General features: G+C 43.6%; 1 protein-coding gene across 6 annotated transcripts in view; it reads left to right on the top strand.

Annotated features, from left to right (window-relative positions):
- The window catches only part of usp8 (ubiquitin specific peptidase 8), a 66,312-nt gene that overhangs the window by 1,311 nt on the left and 41,632 nt on the right, over nucleotides 1–23,369 (top strand). Inside the window, exons 1-3 of one of the 6 annotated variants that reach the window (XM_078241113.1) lie at nucleotides 2,868–3,018; nucleotides 18,670–18,860; nucleotides 20,256–20,400. In XM_078241113.1, the coding sequence (XP_078097239.1) occupies nucleotides 2,902–3,018; nucleotides 18,670–18,860; nucleotides 20,256–20,400 (453 nt within the window). In that variant the 5' untranslated portion in view covers nucleotides 2,868–2,901. Of the gene's footprint in view, nucleotides 1–2,867; nucleotides 3,019–6,323; nucleotides 6,681–6,870; nucleotides 6,892–12,574; nucleotides 12,712–18,669; nucleotides 18,861–20,255; nucleotides 20,401–23,369 lie in introns of those variants that run through there. The other 5 variants (XM_078241114.1, XM_078241112.1, XM_078241117.1 and 2 more) reach the window with 5 other exon arrangements.

The following is a 23,369-nucleotide window of genomic DNA, read 5'->3' as shown; positions in this document are numbered from 1 at the left end:
CTTGGTCCCTTCATCCAAGTCATTGGTGTGGATTGTAAGTATTTGAGGCTCCAGCATTGGTCCCTGTGGAACCCCACTAGTTATCGGTTGCCAACCTGAAAATGGCCCATTGAGCCTCACTCAGCTTCCCTGTTCATTAGCCAATCAACAAGAGCATCCAAATGGGGGAAAGGGTTCAGGTAGGAAATTTCAGAGCCCATGCAGCTGAATGCGCTGCCATTAAAGGTGGAGTAATGGAAATTGGGGATGACCAAGAGGTGAGAATTAGAGGAGTGCAGCAATCTCAGAGGTTGATGGAGGTTACAGTTGGAACAGGACAATGATGTTTGAATTATTAGACTGTTGGAAGCAGGCCTACCCGAGTCATTGCACATCATCATTCTCTGCCTCACATGTTTGTGTGTATTTATATGTTGCTTGATCAAAATCTTGGAATTTCTGACCCAAGAAATAAAGTACTAAATTGGGGGAAGGCTAACCACGCTGTGAGCACTGCTCACCCGGGACCCGGGTTCGATTCCCGGCTTGGGTCACTGTCTGTGTGGAGTTTGCACGTTCTCCCCGTGTGTCTGCATGGCTTTCCTCCGAGTGCTCCGGTTTCCTCCCACTGTTTGAAAGACGTGCTGGTTAGGTGCATTGACTCGAACAGGCGCCGGAGTGTGGCAAGTAGGGGAATTTCACAGTAACTTCATTGCAGTGTTAATGTAAGCCTTATTTATGACTAATAAATAAACTTTAACTTTACGATAATATTAGGCAGGAATTGGGAAATGTAATTGGGGGGGCGCTGTTTGAGAGTATATCCACACCTGTCATGTGGGAATCTTTTAAAAACCAGTTGATTAGAGTTCAGGAGCAGCATATTGCTATGAAAATGAAGGATAAGGATGGCAAGATTCGGGAACCTTGGATTACAAGAGAAATTGTGAACTTTAGGAGACATACATAAGGTTTAGGAAACTGAAGATAGATAGAGCCCTCAAAGAATATAAAGAAAGCAGAAAAGAACTTAAACAAGGAGTTAGGAGGGCTCAAAGCAGCTATGAAACGTCCTTTGCAAACATGATTAAAGAAAACCTCAAGGCGTTTTTATGTATATAAGGAGCAAAAGGGTAGCTAAGAAAAGGGTAGGTCCACGCAAGGCCAAAGGAGGGAATTTATGCACGGAGCCAGAGCAAGTGGGATCAGTATTCATAAAGGAGAAGGACATTGTGGATGGTGAGTCGAGAGAGGGGTATGTTGATATTCTAGAGCAATATTATAGAGCAATTCCCCAATATGAAAAAGAAAGGAGATGTTTGGTGTTTTGAAAAGCATTGAGGGACCTGAGGGGATCTATCCCAGAATACTAAGGGAGGCGATGAGAGGAAATTGCTGGGGCCTTGTACAAAATCTTTGTATCCTCTCTAGTCACAGGAAAGGTCCCAGAGGATTGGAGAATAGCCAATATTGTCCCTTTGTTTAAGAAGGGCAACAGAGATAATCCGGGAAATTACAGGCCGGTGAGCCTTGCGTCAGTAGTAGGGAAGTTATTGAAGAAGATTATTAGGGACAGGATTTACTCACATTTGGAAAAATATGGACTTATTAGCGATAGGCAGCATGGCTTTGTGTGCGGGAGATCATGTCTCACAAACTTGATGCCGTTTTTTGAGGAAGTGACAAAGATTATTGATGAGGGCAGGGTGGTGGATGTTGTCCACATGGACTTAAGCAAGGCCTTTGACAAGGTCCCTCATGGCTGGCTGATACAGAAGGTGACGTCACATGGGATCTGTGGTGAGCTGGTAAGATGGATGCAGAACTGGCTTAGTCATAGAAAGCGTTTTAACAACACCAGGTTAAAGTCCAACAGGTTTATTTGGTAGCAAATACCATTAGCTTTCGGAGCGCTGCTCCGTCGTCAGATGGAGTGGAAATCTTCTCTCAAACAGGGCACAGAGACACAAAATCAAGTTACAGAATACTAATTAGAATGTGAAGAAGATGCAAAGATTTTACAATCGCATTCTAATCAGTGTTCTAATCAGGTCCCGTGCGGACCTTCAACCGATGCTATACACTAGATACATTGATGACATTTTCTTCCTTTGGACTCATGGTGAACAATCACTGAAACAACTCTATGATGACATCAACAAGTTCCATCCCACCATCAGACTCACCATAGACTACTCTCCGGAATCGGTTGCATTCTTGGACACACGCATCTCCATTAAGGACGGTCACCTCAGCACCTCACTGTACCGCAAGCCCACGGATAACCTCACGATGCTCCACTTCTCCAGCTTCCACCCTAAACACATTAAAGAAGCCATCCCCTACGGACAAGCCCTCCGTATACACAGGATCTGCTCGGATGAGGAGGATCGCAACAGACACCTCCAGACGCTGAAAGATGCCCTCATAAGAACAGGATATGACGCTCGACTCATTGATCAACAGTTCCAACGTGCCACAGCGAAAAACCGCACCGACCTCCTCAGAAGACAAACACGGGACACAGTGGACAGAGTACCCTTCGTTGTCCAGTACTTCCCCGGAGCGGAGAAGCTACGGCATCTCCTCCGGAGCCTTCAACATGTCATTGATGAAGACGAACATCTCGCCAAGGCCATCCCCACACCCCCACTTCTTGCCTTCAAACAACCGCACAACCTCAAACAGACCATTGTCCGCAGCAAACTACCCAGCCTTCAGGAGAACAGTGACCATGACACCACACAACCCTGCCACAGCAACCTCTGCAAGACGTGCCGGATCATCGACACAGATGCCATCATCTCACGTGAGAACACCATCCACCAGGTACACGGTACATACTCTTGCAATTCGGCCAACGTTGTCTACCTGATACGCTGCAAGAAAGGATGTCCCGAGGCATGGTACATTGGGGAAACTATGCAGACGCTGCGACAACGGATGAATGAACACCGCTCGACAATCACCAGGCAAGACTGTTCTCTTCCTGTTGGGGAGCACTTCAGCGGTCACGGGCATTCGGCCTCTGATATTCGGGTAAGCGTTCTCCAAGGCGGCCTTCGCGACACACGACAGCGCAGAGTCGCTGAGCAGAAACTGATAGCCAAGTTCCGCACACACGAGGACCGCCTCAACCGGGATATTGGGTTCATGTCACACTATTTGTAACCCCCACAGTTGCCTAGACCTGCAGAGTTTCACTGGCTGTCTTGTCTGGAGACGATAGCCTTCATTAATCGAGGGATTGAGTTTAGGAGTCGGGAGATAATGTTGCAGTTTTATAGGACCCTGGTTAGACCCCACTTGGAGTACTGCGCGCAGTTCTGGTCACCTCATTACAGGAAAGATGTTGAAACCATTGAAGGGGTGCAGAGGAAATTTACAAGGATGTTGCCTGGATTGGGGGGCATGCCTTATGAGGATAGGTTGAGGGAGCTTGGTCTCTTCTCCCTGGAGAGACGAAGGATGAGAGGTGACCTGATAGAGGTTTACATGATGTTGAGAGGTCTGGATAGGGTAGACTCTCAGAGGCTATTTCCAAGGGCTGAAATGGTTGCTACGAGAGGACACAGGTTTAAGGTGCTGGGGGGTAGGTACAGAGGAGATGTCAGGGGTAAGTTTTTCACTCAGAGGGTGGTGGGTGAGTGGAATCGGCTGACGTCGGTGGTGGTGGAGGCAAACTCGTTGGGGTCTTTTAAGAGACTTCTGGATGAGTACATGGGATTTAATGGGATTGAGGGCTATAGATAGGCCTAGAGGTAGGGATATGATCAGCGCAACTTGTGGGCCGAAGGGCCTGTTTGTGCTGTGGCTTTCTATGTTCTATGTTCTATGATACACATCTTTTTAGCCTGTCTTGATGCTCTCTCCACTCACATTGTTTTGTTTCTTAAAGACTTGATTAGTTGTAAGTATTCGCATTTCAACCATTATTCATGTAAATTGAGTTTGTGTCTTTATATGCTCTGTTTGTGAACAGAATTCCCACTCACCTGAAGAAGGGGCTTAGAGCTCCGAAAGCTTGTGTGGCTTTTGCTACCAAATAAACCTGTTGGACTTTAACCTGGTGTTGTTAAACTTCTTACTGTGTTTACCCCAGTCCAACGCCGGCATCTCCACATCATGACTTCAATGGAAGAAGCCAGAGTGGTAGTGGAGGATTGCTTCTCTGAGTGGAGGCCTGTGACTAGTGGTGTGCCACACGGATCAGTGCTGGGTCCATTGTTGTTTGTCATCTATATCAATCATCTGGATGATAATGTGGTAAATTGGATCAGCAAATTTTCTAATGATACAAAGATTGGAGGTGTAGTAGACAGTAAGGAAGGTTTTCAAAGTTTGCAGAGGGATTTGGACCAGCTAGAAAAATGGGCTGAAAAATGGCAGATGAAGTTTAATGCAGACAAGTGTGAGGTATTGCACTTTGGAAGGACAAACCAAGGTAGAACATACAAGGTAAATGGTAGGACACTGAAGAGTGCAGTAGAACAGAGGGACCTGGGAATACAGATGCATAATTCCCTAAACGTGGCGTCACAGGTAGATAGGGTCGTAAAGAGTGCTTTTGGTACATTGGCCTTTATAAATCAAAGTATTGAGTATAAGAGTTGGAATGTTATGGTGAGGTTGTATAAGACATTGGTGAGGCCGAATTTAGAGTATTGTGTGCAGTTTTGGTCACCTAATTACAGGAAGGATATTAATAAGGTTGAAAGAGTGCAGAGAAGGTTTACAAGGATGTTGCCGGGACTTGAGAAACTGAGTTGCAGAGAAAGATTGAATAGGTTAGGACTTTATTCCCTGGAGCGTAGAAGAATGAGGGGAGATTTGATAGAGGTGTATAAAATTATGATGGGTATAGATAGAGTGAATGCAAGCAGACTTTTTCCACTGAGGCTAGGGGAGAAAAAAACTAGAGGACATGGGTGAAGGGGGAAAAGTTTAAAGGGAATATTAGGGGGGGCTTCTTCACACAGAGAGTGGTGGGAGTGTGGAATGAGCTGCCAGATGAAGTGGTGAATGCGGGCTCACTTTTAACATTTAAGAAAAACTTGGACAGGTACATGGATGAGAGGGGTGTGGAGGGATATGGTCCAGGTGCAGGTCAGTGGGACTCGGCAGAAAAATGGTTCGGCACAGCCAAGAAGGGCCAAAAGGCCTGTTTCTGTGCTGTAATGTTCTATGGTTCTATGGTTATGCTGAAGCTTTACAAGGCTCAGGTTAGGACACCAATATTGTGTCCATTTCTCAAAGAACCCCTACAGTGCAGAAGGAGACCATTCAGCCCATCGAGTGTGCACTGACTCTTCGACAGAGCATCTTATCTAGACCCTATTCCTGTCACCTCATATATTTACCCCACTAATCTCACCAACCGACACTTCAGGGCAATTTGGCATGGCCAATCCACCTAACCAACACATCTTTAGACTGTGGGAGAAGACCCACGCAGATATGGGGAGAATGTGCAAGTCACCCAAGGCTGGAATCGAATGCGGGTCCCTGGCGCTGTGAGACAGCCGTGCTAACCACTATGCCACATTATTTTGGAAGGATGTGTCCTTTATGGGGTGCAGAGGAAATTTTCCAGAGTGATTCTTGGAATGATGGATTTAAGTTACAAGGTTAGTTTAGGGGCGGCACAGTGGTGAGCACTGCTGCCTCACAGCGCCAGAGCCCCAGGTTCGATTCCCGGTTTGGATCACTGTCTGTGTGGAGTTTGCACGTTCTCCTCTGCGTGGGTTTCTTCTGGGTGCTCCGGTTTCCACCCACAGTCCAAAGATGTGCAGGTTAGGTGAATTGGCCATGCTAAATTCTCCCTCAGTGTACCCGAACAGGTGCCGGAGTGTGGCAACTAGAGGATTTTCACAGTAACTTCATTGTAGTGTTAATGTAAGCCTGCTTGTGATTAATAAATAAACTTTTTAACTTTAGCTTTGAAGAAGGTGAGGTTGTTTTCCTTGGAGCAAAGATAGAGGGGTACAAGATGAGGCGGACAAAGAAAAGTTGTTCCTGCTTGCTTGATGGTATGAAGAGCGAGGGGATACAGATTTAAGGTATTGAGCAAAACAAAATAGGGGCACAGAGTGGTAATGACCTGGAACTAACTCACTGCCTGCATGGGTGGTGGAAGTGGAGAAGAAATGATTTCGAAGGGCACTTGTGGTAAGTAAAGCATCAGGGCTCCAAATGTTTGGCATGGGCTAACTGGCCGCCTCCTATGCCGGTATTGCAGCCCCTTGCCTGTGTTAGTCTTGCATTGTTATTGTTTCAGAATTGTGGAGTGGGGGTGGAATGCGCATGCGGCCTGTTCATGTCCTTTAGCAAGATGGCGGGCGCGCAGGCGCAGTAAATGGTATCATGTGATGTTGCTGAGCATTGTTCGGGAGCCGCTGCGAGAGACCGAGAACCGGGAGCCTGCCCGCTCTACCGGCCTGTCCCCACACCCTTATCCCGGGCACGGTGCAGCCTACACCGCCGGCGTGTGTGTGTAGAGGTGGGTGAGTGTGAGACGCTCTGACTAGAGCCGGGGCCTACTGGCTGCCGAGGGGCCCCGGCCTATTCCAGTTTTAAACTCCGGCACTGGCTGCCCCTCCTTTACCAACTGCTGCGACTACAGCCACTGTGTCTGGGGTTTGAAGGTCTTCTTGGTGACAGTGTTTCTGCGGAGCCGCGATTTTAACCTGCGAAATTGTTGTGTAAGTAACTGTCCGGCTGAACCAATTAGGGACATCTGATTGCTGTGTCAATATATTTTTGTCCCATGTCTGTATTGAGTAATGCAAATGATGATTAAAAATTTTAGGCTGTTCGGGCTGATGAAAGGGTCTATTTGGTAAGATTTCCCTACATAGTCTACATTGACTGCACTCGAATCTCAACGAGTCGTCGAGGACATGGTGATTTAAGGTTTGTGGAAAATTGTTCCAGTCCTTAATTATTCCATGGGGCAAAAGGAGTTAGGAAAGGAAGTAGTTGACCTGTTGGTAATGAACTCTGAGCTCGTCATTTTTGGACTTAATGCACTGCTTAGAAATATTTAATTGTTACTTGAAGTTGGATGGCACAGTGGTTGGCACTGCTGCCTCAGTGCCAGGGATGTGGGTTTGATCCCAGGCTTTGGTCACTGTCTGTGCAGAGTCTGCATGTTCTCCCTGTGTCTGCGTGGGTTTCCTCCAGGTGTTCCGGTTTCTTCCCGCAGTCTGAAAGATGTTCTGGTTAGGTGCATTGACATGCTAAATTCTCCCTCAGTGTACCCAAACAGGCGTCAGAGTGTGGCGACTAGGGGATTTTCACAAGCAACTTCATTGCAGTGTTATGTAAGCCTACTTGTGACACTAATAAATATAAAATTATGTAGAGGCATGTCAACTTACTGATCTTCAGTTCTGGAGGTGGTGCCAGCCTTATGACGTGACCAACTCTGAGACACTAGAATCTTGTGAGTAATCGTTAGCAATAAAATGAGCTGCCTGGCGTTGAACTTTTTCAAGGAGGGTAATGTTTTTAGAAGTATATGGATCCTAAGTGCCTACGCTGTACTCGAGATAGCCTAATCAGTGGAATAGCATTTTCTTCACTATAGTTGAAGAGTGATGAAAGTTCTATTTAACAAAGTCAACTATTTACTTTGTACATTTCCACTTCGAATTATTTTGGATTAGGGTTTCCGAAAAAATGGCTTTAGTAACTTCAGGGGGGGAATTGTGCCTTGTTGTTGTTGCCTACCAGTGGACCAGCGGCCTATATAATTTGAGATATTTGGATCTTTCTGAGGGCTAAACTCATTTGCTTCAGCAATGGTGCTATAACCTAGGGAGTCGTTCACTGCGTCTAATATGGCTTGATATTCCATCCTGGATGTTATTTATAAGAGGAGGAAAAGTTTGGACCCAGGAAGATATCTTGGGGTATGGTGCTTAAGAATGGTTTCCAGTTTGAGGCTTCCCCGTTCACTGTCTCTTTCATTGATGTTTGGTAGAACATAGAACATTACAGCGCAGTACAGGCCCTTCGGCCCTTGATGTTGCGCCGACCAGTGGTACCAATCTAAAACCCCTCTAATCTACACTATTCCAATATCATCCATGGTAAGAAATGTTCTTATCCATTGCTTAGTATTTCCTCTGATTTCATAATCTGGTTTGTCCAGTGTTTTTGTGTGTGACACACAATTTAAACCTTTGGAAAATCTAAGATGAGAATTGCATCACCACAAACTAGTTAAGGTTACCGGTCAGTTGTGGATGGTGAGGATGTATTTATGTTGATCGAGCTTTACTAAAGGCATGCTGTTTATTGATGAAGGTATTCTGTCCTCAGGATGTCTCATTAACTGACTGTCAATGAAATGCTCTAGTAATTCACCGCAAACATTAAGTGAAATAGCTTGGTAGTTTACTGGATCACTCGGGGATTCTTGTAAGTTGGAGAGATATTAGTTCATAGGCAGTCTACAAATAGTTCACCTGTGCTAATGGATTGTTGAAAGATATATTGTCACATCGGGAAAACTCATGTTGCAGTTTTAAGTGCATGGGTTAGGATGTCATCAGGACCACAAGTTTAGATAGATGATCAGTGTTATGGAAGTATTTCTCAACACTTGTTATAACATATGTGGTTTTTGTAAGGCTACCCTCATATGGCAGATTCATCCTCGGGAGCTCTGATTCCTTCCTTGGAGACGCTCTGAAATTGTAAGTTTAGAGCTCCAACTTTTTCCTTGTTATCTAATAGTAACTTCTCCCTATGTGCTAAATTGGGATTCCAGTGAATTTACAGCATGGAAACAGGCCCTTTGGTCTAACTTGTCCATGCCGCCCATTTTTTAACCATTAGGTTAGGCCCAATTGCCCACGTTTCGCCCATATCCCCCTATACCCATCTTACCAATGTAACTGTCAATGCTTTTAAAAGACAAAATTGTACCCCCCTCTGCTACTGTCTCTGGCTGCTCGTTCCAGACACTCACCACCCTCTGAAAAAATTGCCCCCCTGGACCCTTTTTTATCTCTCCCTCTCACCATAAGCCTATGCCCTCTAGTTTTAGTTTTAGACTCCCCCTACCTTTGGGAAAAGATGTTGACTATCTACCTTATCTATGCCCCTCGTTATTTTATAGACCTCTATAAGACCACCCCTAACCCCCTCCTACGCTGCAGAGAAAAAAGTGTCAGTCTATCCAGCCTCTCCAAGAACAAAGAAAATTACAGCACAGGAACAGGCCCTTCGGCCCTCCAAGCCTGCACTTCTACCCTTCCGAGGACCATATCCCTCTATTCCCATCCTATTCATGTACTTGTCAAGACGTCCCTTAAAAGTCACTACCATATCCGCTTCCACTACCTCCCCCGGCAACGAGTTCCAGGCACCCACTATTCTCTGTGTAAAAAATCTGCCTTGTACATCTCCTTTAAACCTTGCCCCTCACACCTTAAACCTATGCCCCCTAGTAATTGACTCTTCCACCCTAGGAAAAAGCTTCTGACTATCCACTCTGTCCATGCCTCTCATAATCCTGTAGACTTCTATCAGGTCTCCCCTCAACCTCCGTCGCTCCAGTGAGAACAAACCAAGTTTCTCCAACCTCTCCTCATAGCTAATGCCCTCCATACCAGGCAACATCCTGGTAAATCTTTTCTGTACCCTCTCCAAAGCCTCCAAATCCTTCTGGTAGTGTGGCGACCAGAATTGAACACTATATTCCAAGTGCGGCCTAACTAAGGTTCTATAAAGCTGCAACATGACTTGTCAATTTTTAAACTCAGTACCCCGGCCGATGAAGACAAGCATGCCGTTTGCCGCCTTGACTACCTTCTCCACCTGCATTGCCACTTTCAGTGACCTGTGTACCTGTACACCCAGATCCCTTTGCCTATCAATATTCTTAAGGGTTCTGCCATTTACTGTATATTTCCTATCTGGATTAGACATTCCAAAATGCATTACCTCACATTTGTCCGGATTAAACTCCATCTGCCATCTCTCCGCCCAAGTCTCCAACTGATCTATATCCTGCTGTATCCTCTGATGGTCCTCATCGCTATCCGCAAATCCACCAACCTTTGTGTTGTCCTCAAACTTACTAACCAAACCAGTTACATTTTCCTCCAAATCGTTTATATATCTATATTACAAACAGCAAAGGTCCCAGCACTGATCCCTGAGGAATGTCACTTGTCACAGCCCTCCATTCAGAAAAGCACCCTTCCACTGCTACCCTCTGTCTTCTTTGACCGATGTGGAGATGCCGGCATTGGACTGGGGTAAACACAGTAAGAGTTTTAACAGCACCAGGTTAAAGTCCAACAGGTTTATTTGGTAGCAAATACCATTAGCTTTCGGAGCGCTGCTCCTTCGTCAGATGGAGTGGAAATCTGCTCTCATACAGGGCACAGAGACACAAAATCAAGTTACAGAATACTGATTAGAATGCAAATCTCTACAGCCAACCAGGTCTTAAAGATACAGACAATGTGAGTGGAGGGAGCATTAAGCACAGGTTAAAGAGATGTGTATTGTCTCCAGACAGGACTTCGACCGAGCCAGTTTTGTATCCACCTTGCCAGCTCACCTCTGATCCCATGCGACTTCACCTTCTGCACTGGTCTGCCATGAGGGACCTTGTCAGAGGCCTTACTGAAGTTCATGTAGACAACATCCACTGCCCTACCCTCATCAATCATCTTCGTCACTTCCTCGAAAAACTCGATCAAGTTCATGAGACACGACCTCCCCTTCACAAAACCATGTTGCCTCTCACTAATACGTCCACTTATTTCCAAGTGGGAATAAATCCTGTCTCGAAGAATCCTCTCCAATAATTTCCCTACAACTGATGTAAGGCTCACCGGCCTGTAATTACCTGGATTATTCTTTCCTTATAACTCAAACCATCAAGTCCCGGTAGCATCCGAGTAAACCTTTTCTGCACTCTTTCTAGTTTGATAATATTTCTATAATAGGGTGACCAGAATTGCACAGAGTATGCCAAGTGTGGTCCTACCAAGGAACAATGAACCTGTACTCCTAGATCTCTTTGTTCTATGACGCTCCCCAACGCCCTGCCATTAACTGAGTAGGTCTTCTCTGGTTCAATCTAACACAGTGCATCACCTCACATTTATCTAATAATAAGTAAAATCCAGTAATATCCTTTTATTTTGATTTAGCGTGCCTCCAAAATTTCCTAGCCAGTTTAATTTCATATTTATATTTGGCACATCAAATCTCTCTGACCACAGTTGGTACTGCTCAAACTCAATCCAGATCACTTCCTTCTTCAAAGGATTGTCATTCCACCAAGAATGTTTAGCTCAGGAATATAGTTTCTGCTTTTTGCAGACTTTCGTTTTGCAAGAGTCTGTAACCCCATTTGAGTAGATTTTGTGAGGAGCATATAGATTTACAGTGTTTTACATATTCAGTAAACACTTTCCAGTTCTTGTCTAGAGTTGGTCTCAAGAGAGTTATTGAGAAACATTTATTATCTGTGGAGCTTTGCTCTTAAAGGCATCAATGTTGATGTGCTGCTCCTGGCACTTTCCTCAGTGGTTAACGGTGCAATGGTGCCTTAATGCAGTGCTCTTCCGTTACTGCAGATTACTTATCCCTGGAAGGCAGTGACGTAGTGGTATTGTTGCTGGCCTAGTAACCCAGACATCCAGGGCAACACTCTGGGGATCTAGGTTTGAATCCCACCACGGCAATTCAATAAAAACCTGGAATTAAAAGTCAAATGATAACCTTGAAATCATTGTCGATTGTCATTTAAAAACACATCTGATTCCCTAATGTCCTTTTGGGGAAGGAAATCTGCCTTCTACATGTGACTTCCAGTCCACACCAATTTTTGGTTAACTCTGAAGTGGCCTAAGTTCTAGCCCAGTTAGGGGTGGGTAATAAATGCTGGCATGGTCAGTGATGCCCACATCCCATGAATTAATTTTTTTTAAAATGGGGCTTGATGGATCTCTTCAGAGCAGCATGTGTAATGAGATGATGTGATATTTTCTCAGTTCCATTGGTGTTCCAGTGTTGACAGGTAATATTTTACGGTATTAACTTCTCCTGACGTGAGTGTATTGCCCATTGGGGGCCATCTTAATACCAAGGAACATTGGGGGGATTAAAATCCCCACTTAATATGATGGAGGGTGATGATATTGTATTACAAAGTATCTAGGTTATTTACTAAATTCTGGGTATCTGATAGTAAGCTCCAGCAAAAACATCTCTCCACTGAAGGGTCAGTTGGTCCCATATTAACTCCCATGTTAGGCGCGGAGTTCCTCCTCCTCCTTTAGCAGATCTATCTTTATGATATACTGTAAAACCTTCTGGAAATATATCTGCAGTGTAAATATTTTCAAGTGTCAATTCAGTTGATGGAATATCCAGTTTTTTTTGGCTGATTAATTTCAGTAGAGCGACATTGTCTTGAATACAGTTATAATTTATAATTACAATCTTGATTGTGTTTAACTTGGAACGATTTTGAAGAGTAACTTTGGCCTTTCCTGTGTTTTCTTTTAGTCTTTGTTATATTGGGAGATTGCTGGCCTTGAGCAGGCCTGGTTACATGTGACCATCCGTTTTCTGATCCTGTCCACTTGAGTTTTGGTGGAGGAATTTGTCTTTTCTCCTGCCTCCGTTGCTTCACTTTGGATCAACTTGAATTCACCCATTCATCATCTTAATCTCAACTTCATTGGTGTAACTTTCTTTGTAAGCATTTTGGTTGGTGGTCCATTTGTCTATAGGATAGTGATAGCGAAGCAAATTTATTCCTGGTACCTGGGTTGAATCCGACAGTCCATGTATTCAAACTGTCGCAAATCTGACATATCATCAATGTAGATAATATGATGTGACAGTGTTTCATCCAATGCTCCCGAACAATTGTTATGCCACCTTGAGCAGCTGGAGCACATGATACGATCTGTTTTACAGGCCTAATTGCAAAGTCCTCATTGTTTAATTTCAGTTGATCCTGGATTAACATTAATGTCTCCAGCCAGCAAATTAGCTCGGATAAAGAGGGACAACCCACCAAGCAGGTAACCCAAAAATGGGACCAATGCTTTTAGGCCATGTTCTGGTTTTAGTTTTGTTAAAATTGAGTAGAGCAGGATATAAACTGTAAGGAAGATGAGCAGGAGTATGCCATTTGACCCTTCGAGCCAGCCCCACCATTCAATAAGATCATGGCTGGAATTCTCCAGCAGTTCACGACAGCGGAATTCTCTGCTCCTGTTCCAGTGAATGGAGATTTGACCGAGCGCCAAATTCTCTGTCCTCACCCGCAGCGGCGGCGGGGCTTGAATCCGACCATACTACTTGTTGGTGTGAACTATTAAATAAATATTTTGACCAAAATACTGTGCTTAGAACTTGCATGTGCTAGCTGCCTGACATTTGCAAATTCCATGAGTTGTTGAGTAGAGTCATCGAGGTTTACAGAATGGAAACAGGCCCTTTGGCCCAACTTGTCCATGCTGCCCTTTTTTTTGAAACCCCTAAGCTAATTCCAATTGCCCGCATTTGGCCCATATTCCTCTATACCCATGTAACTATCTAAATGCTTTTTAAAAGACAAAATTGTACTCGCCTCTACTACTACCTCTGGCAGCTTGTTCCAGACACTCACCACCCTCTGTGTGAAAAAATTGCCCCTCTGGACACTTTTGTATCTCCCCTCTCATCTTAAACCTATGCCCTGTAGTTTTAGACTCCCCTATCTTTGGGAAAAGATATTGACTATCTAGCTGATCTGTGCCCCTCATTATTTTATAGACCTCTATAAGATCACCCCTCAGCCTCCTATGCTCCAGAGAAAAAAGTCCCAGTCTATCCAGCCTCTCCTTATAACTCAATCCATCAAGTCCCGGTAGCATCCTAGTAAATCTTTCCTGCACCCTTTCTAGTTTAATAATATCCTTTCTATAATAGGGTGACCAGAATTGCACGCAGTATTCCAAATGTGGCCTTACCAATGTCTTGTACAACTTCAACAAGACGTCCCAACTCCTGTATTCAATGTTCTGACCGATGAAACCAAGCATGCCGAATGCCTTCTTCACCACTCTGTCCACCTGTGACTCCACTTTCAAGGAGCTATGAACATGTACCCCTAGATCTCTTTGTTCTGTAACTCTCCCCAACGCCCTACCATTAACTGAGTAAGTCCTGCCCTGGTTCAATCTACCAAAATGCATCACCTCGCATTTGTCTAAATTAAACTCCATCTGCCATTCGTCAGCCCACTGGCCCAATTGATCAAGATCCCGATCAAGACAGGTCATTCCCAGCAATGGCGTGGAGATGAGATTTTTGTGTGTGATGCACCACAAGCTGATGGTTCAAGAAAGGAGAGAGGTACAAAGTGGGAAACTACAGAACAGTAAGCTTGCCCTCTGTGGTGGGAAAGTTGCTGGAGTCAATCATTAATAAGAACATAAGAAATAGAAGCAGGAGTAGGCCATCTAGCCCCTCGAGCCTGCCCCGCCATTCAATAAGATCATGGCTGATCTGATAGTGGTTTAGTTCCACTTACCCGCCCGCTCCCCATAACCCTTAATTCCCTTATTGATCAGAAATCTATCTACCTGTGACTTAAACATATTTAACGAGGTAGCCTCCACTGCTTCAATGGGCACAGAATTTCAGAGATTCACTACCCTCAGAGAAGAAGTTCCTCCTCAACTCTGTCCTAAACTGACTCCCCCTTATTTTGAGGCTGTGTCCCCTAGTTCTTGTTTCCTTTCTAAGTGGAAAGAATCTCTCTGCCTCTACCCTGTCTAGCCCCTTCATTATCTTATATGTCTCTATAAGATCTCCCCTCAGCCTTCTAAACTCCAACGAGTACAGGCCCAATCTACTCAATCTCTCCTCATAAGCTAACCCCCTCATCTCCGGTATCAACCTGGTGAACCTTCTCTGTGCTCCCTGCAAGGCCAATACATCCTTCTCAAATAAGGGGACCAAAATTGCACACAGTACTCCAGTTGCGGCCTCACCAGTACCTTGTGCAATTGCAGCAAGACCGCCCTGCTTTTATACTCCATCCCCTTCGCGATAAAGGCCAACATTCCATTTGCCTTCTTGATCACCTGCAAACGGAGTTTTTGCAATTCATGCACAAAGACCCCCAGGTCCCTCTGCACCATTTAAATAATAGTCCATTTTACTATTATTCCTTCCAAAGTGGATAACCTCACACTTGTCAACGTTATACTCCATCTGCCAGATCCTCGCCCACTCACTTAGCCTATCCAAATCTCTCTGCAGACTTTCCGCATCCTCCACGCAATTCGCTTTCCCACTCATCTTTGTATCATCTGCAAACTTTGTTACCCTACACTCGGTCCCCATCTCCAGATCGTCTATGTATATGGTAAACAGTTGAGCCCCAGCACCGATCCCTGCGGCACGGCACTAGTCACCAACTGCCAACCGGAAAAGCACCCATTTATTCCAACTCTTTGCTTCCTGTTAGATCGCCAATCCTCAATCCACGCTAACACTTTACCCCCAACTCCGTGTGCCCTAATCTTCTGCAGCAACCTTTTGTGAGGCACCTTATCGAACGCCTTGTGGAAATCCAAAAACACCCCATCCACCGGTTCCCCTCTGTCAACTGCACTCGTTACATCTTCATAAAAATCCAGTAAATTTGTCAAACACAACTTTTCCTTCATGAATCCATGCTGCGTCTGCTTGATCGAACCATTTTTTTCCAGGTGTCCTGCGATTTCTTCTTTAATGATGGATTCCAGCAATTTCCCAACTACGGACGTTAAGCTAACCGGCCTTAGTTAGGTGGAGGTGACTGAGCATCTGGAAAAGCAACGCTCAATTCACCAGTGTCAGCACGGTTTTGTGAAGGACCAGTCCTGTTTGACGAACCTGCTAAAGTTCTTTGAGGGTGTAACCAGCAAGGTAGATAACGGGCAATTTGGTGGCTGTGATCTATTTGGACTTCCAGAAGGCATTTGCCAAGGTGCCACACAAGAGACTGATCCAAAAGGTTAGATCCCAACGGGTTGGAGGCAGAGTAGTGGCTTAGATTGGGGATTGGCTGACTGATAGAAAGCAAAAGGTTGGGATAAATGGGTCTTTCTCCAGTTGGCGATCTGTAACTAGTGGGGTCCCGCAGGATTCCATTCTCGGACCACAACTAATTACAATTTCTATCAATGATCTATAAGCAGGGACAGATTGTAACATAGTGAAATTTGCTGATGACATGAAAATAGGTGGGAAAGCAGGCCATGAGGAGATATAAAGTTTACAAGTGGATATTAATAGGCTATGGGAATGGGCCAGAATCTGGCAGATGGAGTTTAATGTGGATAAATGCGAGGTTATTCATTTTGACCAGAAAAATAAAAGGGCAAATTACTGTTTAAATGGGAAACAGATTCAAAAGGCACCTGTGCAGAGGGATCTGGGTGTCCTTGTGCTTGAGTCTCAGAAAGTGGGTATGCAGATGCAGAATGTTATAAGGAAGGCAAATTGAATCTGCATTTATTGCAAAGGGTCTATAGAGTATAAAGGTAGAGAAGTGTTGTTACAATTGTATAAGGCATTGGTGAGACCACACTTGGAGTATTGTGTCCAGTTCTGGTCACCTCCTTTGAGGAGGTGTCACTGGAGGCGGTTCAGAAGAGGTTCACTAGATTGATTCCAGGTTTAAAGGGGCTGTCGTATGAGGAGGGGTTGAGTAGCTTGGGCTTGTACTCACTGGAGTATTGAAGAATGAGGAGGGATTTGATTGAGGTATATAAAATACTCAACGGGATTGATAAAGTAAATGTTAACCAAATGTTCCTCCTTCTAGAACAGTCTAGGGCAAGTGGTCATAGTTGTGGAATAAGAGGGGGGGAGGTTCAAGACAGCGATAAGGAGAAGCTACTTCACACAGAGGGTTGTGAGTCTATGTAACTCACTGGCCCAGAGTCTAGTGGATATAGAATCAAAATATGGATTCAAGAAAGAATAAATATTTGGTCAAAAGCGGATAGAGGGCTATGGGGAAAAGGCAGGGAAGTGGAGAGTTCGGATGAGATGGAGATCAGCCATGATCATATAGAATGGCAGAGTGGGCTCAAAGGGCTGAATTGCCTACTCCTGCTCCTAATTCCTTATACAGTGAAAAGTATTGTTTCTTGCATGCTATACAGACAAGGTATACCGTTCATAGAGAAGGAAAGGAGAGAGTGCAGAATGTAGTGTCACAATCATAGCTAAGGTGTAGAGAGAGATGAACTTAGTGTGAGGTAGGTCCATTAGAAAGCCTGATGGCAACAGGGAAGAAGCTGTTCTTGAGTCGGTTGGTATGTGACTTCAGACTTTTGTATCTTTTTCCTGATGGAAGAAGGTGGAAGAGAATATGTCCGGGGTGCGTGGGGTCCTTGATTATGCTGGCTGCTTTTCCGGGGCAGTAGGAAGTGTAGTCAGAGTTAATGGATGGGAGGCTGGTTTGTGTGATGGACTGGGCTTCATTCATGACCCTTCGTAGTTTTCTTGTTCCTACGTTCAATTGTTTGTGAATATTGGCTTTAAAAACCTTAGTGCACTGTGTGCTTCTGATATAAGATTCCTCTCTGCTTCCCCCGCTATTGATGAAGTGTATTAGTTCCGAAGAAGCATCATATTGAACTCGATTAACTTTTCCTCTCTGCGCAGATGCTGTCAGATCTGCTGAGTTTTTCCAACACTTATTTTTGTGTCAGATCTCTAGCTCCACAGTATTTTGCTTTTATTGATGAAGTATGCTTCCCATACCTTTGAGAAGATTGTGTTGTTCGAATGTCTGTTTTAAGTCTACCTTCAAGGATATGGGCCAATAGATTTCATGATATTTATAACTGGCTAATAGGCAGTCTTGTGTGCCTTAAATTCTCTATCTCCATGTTAGGGATGTTTCAGGCTGCATCTTGATTCACTCTTCTATCAATAACTACTCAGGTTTATTTCATTTTTTTATTAAAGTGAGCAGGACCACTCCCCGGTCAATGGGTAAAAGATGGACCGGCATTACCTTGAATGGGCATGTCCCAGCCTTTGGTTTAACAGGGCTACAGTGAGAATTTGGTATGCTGGCCACATTATGTTTGTACCTGGACCTCTGGAAGGATATTTTAATATGAAAATATTATACCCCACATCACAATTTTCTTGCATTGTCAGAGCCGGTTTTTTATTCTTTCATCGAATGTGAGCATCGCTGGCAAAACCAGCATTTTTGTCCATCCCTAGTTACTTTTGAACTGAATGGCTTGCTCGGCCATTGCGGAAGACAATTAAGAATCAACTATATTGCTGAGGGTCTAGAGTTACATGTAGGCCAGGCCAGGTGAGGACGGCAGATTTATTTCCGTAAAGGACATTAGTGAACCAGATGGGCTTTTATGACAATGATAATTTCATGATCACCATTACTGAGACAAACTTTTGATTCCAGATTTTATTAGACCATAGAAAAAGTAGGGCACGGAAAGAGGCCATTCAGCCCATCATGTTTGTGCCACCTGCCGTCATGGGATTTGAATCCATACCCCCCCAAAAGATTAGCCTGGGCCTCTGGATTACTAGTTAGGTTACATTACCACTATACCGCCATCTCCCCTTAATTCCTGTGTGTTTTCTTTACCATAAATGATTTTCTTGTTTTTCCTGTAGACTGTGCAAGTAGATTTGCTGTTTAAAACGAAGTATAGAGGAACAACCACCTTTGGCGTGAACCAGTTAAAAGCCAGTTTCTTCAAAATGCCTGCGGTATCAAGTGATGTGAAAGAGTTGTATTTGTCCACGTGCCTGGCTGATCTTAATAAGAAAGCAGAAGTGAAGCTGGAAAAGAAAAGCACCAAAAAGTAAGGAAATGTGCATCAGCATTGAAATGTCTCACTTTAAAACCTAATTAAATATCTGAAAAGCCTCTGATACTCGAAGAAAACGGAACCATGCAAACCTGAAATTCTCAAAGAAAGGGGGGTGGGGGGAGGAGAAGTGAGTGAGACTCCTTGTGTAGCTTTTTAAGGAGCCAATGGGTATGTTTTCCTAAATGGCCTCCTATACTGTACGATTCAATGACTGACTGGTTCCCTTAGGATTTGAATCTCAAACTGTATTTTAATTAAGTCACGTTTTGTGTGAATGTGTTGTGAAATCAGCAAGTGTGCGAGACAAGCTATGCTCTGCAAAACTTGCCTTGATTGGGTGACTAGGAAATGTGTTGGAATGTAAAAATGGGGATAACCCAAAAATAATTTATTCCAAACAAAATGCCAGAATCAGATCGTCTATTGACTAGTCAGTTTGCATTGCTGTTACCAGTACTCTGCACGAGCCTCTGTTTTGCAGTAGGTATCACGTACTAAAAGTGCAGATTGGCAAGTGTTGTTTGCCAACTGTTAAAACCATGGTGGACACAGAGCGAAGTTTAGGTAATGGAATAACCAGAACAGTGTCGGGAAGGAAAATATAAAAAATCTGCAGCCTGCATTGGAATAAATAATTTAAAAGAACAAATTATAGTAAAGTGGCTATGGGATGGAGTCATTCCATATATAATGCTGCATAATGCCATTATTTCACAGTGATGTAGATAGAGCAAACATCCTGAAGCATCTGGTCCCACACTGTAACAAAACAATATTATTAAAGAGCACCATAAACTTCTGTGAATTCAAGTGACCTATGTTTCAACTTCCATTACCTTTCATTCTGGGATTCTGGTTGGCAGTTATTGAACTCACCTCTCCACTGCATTGTGCTGGGATTCTGGTCCACAAATACTGAAGCCCCACAACCTTGTGTTTTAGATTGGATAACACAAGAACTGATGATGTTGAAAATACATTTTAATTCTGTATCTCTTGTACAAGCACACCTAAAATGGGGGAATGTGTCCATGAGGTTCCTAAACTTACAAGCTGAGAGGAGGTGAAGGAGCCCTTACAACCTGGAATATCAGGCACTTTAGCATGATCAAGGCAATGGAACTCAACCCCTGTGTTGTGCCTCTCAGCTCAGTTTATTTCCCGCGACACAAATGGGAAATCAAATCTGGTTTCTGCTCTGTATTGCCTTAACTGAACCATTTGGTGAAGCATTAAGACTACTTGGAGTCCTGATTAAGAGATTCTAATTATACTGTGGTGGATCTAAACATTTTTGTCAACACTAATGGACAAGAAAGATTGCAGTGTTCACCTATTGTAACCTATAAGGATTTTGTCTTTAAATCATTTTCCTTTATTTTTCAGCTATGTTACTAGTGCCTGTAAAATTTTCAAGGCTGCAGAAGAATGTAGATTGGATAGAGATGAGGAAAAAGCATATGTCCTTTACATGAAGTACCTGACCGTATACGATCTAATTCGGAAAAGAGCTGATTTCAAACTCCAGCAGGTACCTGGTTATTCTGTTTTGTGCAATACCATGCAGCTTGTACTAGTAGCGCTTTTCATATAGTTGCCAGAATTAACGCATTTGAAGGGGTATGCCCAATTCTGTGACTTGTTAAGCTGCTCTCATCTTTTCTGTAATTAAATTAGTTCCTTTGGGAGTATTTTTTAGAAAACTGCCAGATGTAAACAGCTTACTCAAATTAGTTTGATCAAGAAGTTATTGTGCAGTCTTTCCCACTGACCATTAGGATACATTTTATTGTCAGATTTCTGTCAAAGAATTATAATTAGCGTTATTTTCTTTGCTCTAACTTTTAAAATTGAGTGCTGTTGACCTGTTTATTGGGCACTTGTGCTGGAGGAGTTGGTGGTGTCACTGGTTCTGGTGGTATAATCATGGGCATGTCAAACTGTCGCACACAGCCTGCGTAAACTGTGAAAATACCTAGCAGTAAATTCTAAGGTTTGTCCTGAATTGGCTTGCACTAGTAAGCACACTTCAAAAATTATTCCACTGGCTGTAAAGTACTTTGGAACCTCCCTCCCCTCTTCTCAGCACAACCCAGAACACTCACGCAATAAGGGTTAATATGTGGTCACATTAGCTCATAATGGTTGCCAATTCAATCTCGATAAACAGTTAGTGGGTTGAATGATCAGTTAATCGACTGTTGCTGAAGTCTGAAGAGTGGCGTTCAGATGGGAGTGTTACTAAATGAGCTAAAATTGACCTTTGTTATAAGACGAAACAAAAGTTGCTGGAAATACTCAGCAGGTAAGGCAGCATCTGTGGAGAAAAAAACACCGTTAACATTTCAGGCTGAAATGACCTTTCATCAGAACTGAAGGAAGATAATGTAAGCATTTTTAAGTCCGTGCAAGGGAGGAGTGTGGGGAAAGGAGGAGCAAAAGGGAAGCTCTGCTATAGGGTGGAGAGTAGGGGAGGTTAAATGGCAAGATTTCATGATTCAGCCGCCATAGGGAGCGGTAAGATACAGTGAAGAAGCAAATGTGTCCCATAAGGTGTGAATGATGACATGGCAACCATCTGAATGCAACATGAAGGGATAAGACAAGGCCAACCCAGTAAACCCAAAAGAGTAAAATGAAGGTTGAGATTTTAATCTAAAATAGTTGAACTCCGCGTTGAGCCCAGAAGATTATAGAGTGCCGAATTGAAGGAGAAGGTACTGTTCCCCGTGCTTTGGCTGTGAGGTGATTTCATTTTTGAAGCTGGATGGTGCCATAAAATAGATTTTAAAGAAATAATAATTCTTGGGGTTTTGGGGTTCCTGGGAAGGGTGAAATTTATCTTCTGTTGCGCTAAGCTGAAGGACTTGCTGGGCTAGTTCACAGGACAATCATGTTGCTGTGGGACTGGAGTTATATATTGGACTGATTGGGTAGGCATGATGGAAATTCATGTCCCCAAAAGAGAAAATGCTGGAAAATCTCAGCAGGTCTGGCAGCATCTGTAAGGGGAGAAAAGAGCTGACGTTTCGAGTCCAGATGACTCTTTGTCAAAGCTAAAAAGCATAGAAAGTGAGAGATTGTTTTCATTTTATTTTATTTTTTTAACTGTTCTCTACCTTTTTATTTCTTTATTGTCTCTTTTTCTTCCCCCCTGCTCTTTTCCCCCTTTTTTTTATCCCTTCTTACCTTTTGCTTCCCTTTCCCCCCTTTTCTCAATTTTGCCTCTCCCACCCATCTCCCTTTTCCCCCCACATCTTCATCTGTCACAGCTTACCCTTTGATTTCAGCTCCTCTGCCGTTTGGCCATTCACACCTTCTATTCTCTCTATGGGCTGTCATTAGCAGCCTTTCCCTTGTTTTTGTGGCTATGACTCATCTTTCATTCTCTCACCCTACAGTGTAAATACCTCCCACTTTCTGTGCCTTTTAGCTTTGACAAAGGGTCATCTGAACTCGAAACGTCAGCTCTTTTCTCTCCTTACAGATGCTGCCAGACCTGCTGAGATTTTCCAGCGTTTCTCTTTTGGTTTCAAATTCCAGCATCCGCAGTAATTTGCTTTTATGGAAATTTGTGTACTAGATATGCATTTTAACAGCAACAAGGTGCCAATTGTTTATCATTTCCAGATTCTTACAACTGAATTCAAATTCTCAGACTTCTGGATTACTGGTCCAGTAAAATAGCCACTGCTTCAGTGAAGGCCTAACTATTAGACTGCACGCACCCCTAAATAAAGGATCAAATTCCTCCTCTTTAATGACCAGCAGTAAGCTGTCTTTTTCCTGGTGAAAAACCGATTAAGAAAATCACAGACTGCTTATCACTTCAACCAGAGGTTCTGTAGAGTCAATAACACTTTCCCAATATTGATGATAGGGAGGTAGTATTGTTCAGTGTCTGCTGGACGATGGTAGGTACTTAATTGGCATTCTCAAAGGATGGAGCTTGACTGCTAATCTTGGGAGCTGCACAGCTTTCTGAGCTCAAGACCTAATTCGTTACTGGCAAGGTTGAAGTTTGAACAATAACAATGTTTTGTGTTAAGTAGTTGGATTCTTGTCCTTGATTTGAACTCCCTCTGTGACCTTGCCGCTTCCTATCTCTAACCTCCTACAACTCTCAAATTTCTGTGCTTCACCAAACCTGGTTTCTTGTGCATCCTGATTTTTAAGCACGCCAAGGTTGGTAGCCCTGTCTTAGTTACTTTAGCCCTTAGCTCTGGAATTCTTTCTTCAAAACACTATCTTTCCTTTTTAAAGGACGCTCCTTAAATCCTATGTTTTTGACCAAGGTATTGGTCTAATATATTGTGTGGCTCAGTGTAAAGTTTTCTCATTTGCTCTCTTTGGAAGCAGCTATCAATCTTTTACTAAATAAACGTTGCTATAAAAATGAAAAGCAAGTTGTTTAAGCTATTCCAAGTTTGATTAAAAGTGATTACAAATCTTGCCCTAAGCCCAACAACATAATATAAAACATTGTAATTTAGCAGAGCT

The sequence above is a fragment of the Mustelus asterias genome, chromosome 24 (assembly GCF_964213995.1).
Source record: "Mustelus asterias chromosome 24, sMusAst1.hap1.1, whole genome shotgun sequence".
In the NCBI taxonomy this organism is placed as follows: domain Eukaryota; kingdom Metazoa; phylum Chordata; class Chondrichthyes; order Carcharhiniformes; family Triakidae; genus Mustelus; species Mustelus asterias.
The sequence above is the reverse complement of the archived record's forward strand: the minus strand, read 5'-3'. Positions and strand labels throughout refer to the sequence as shown.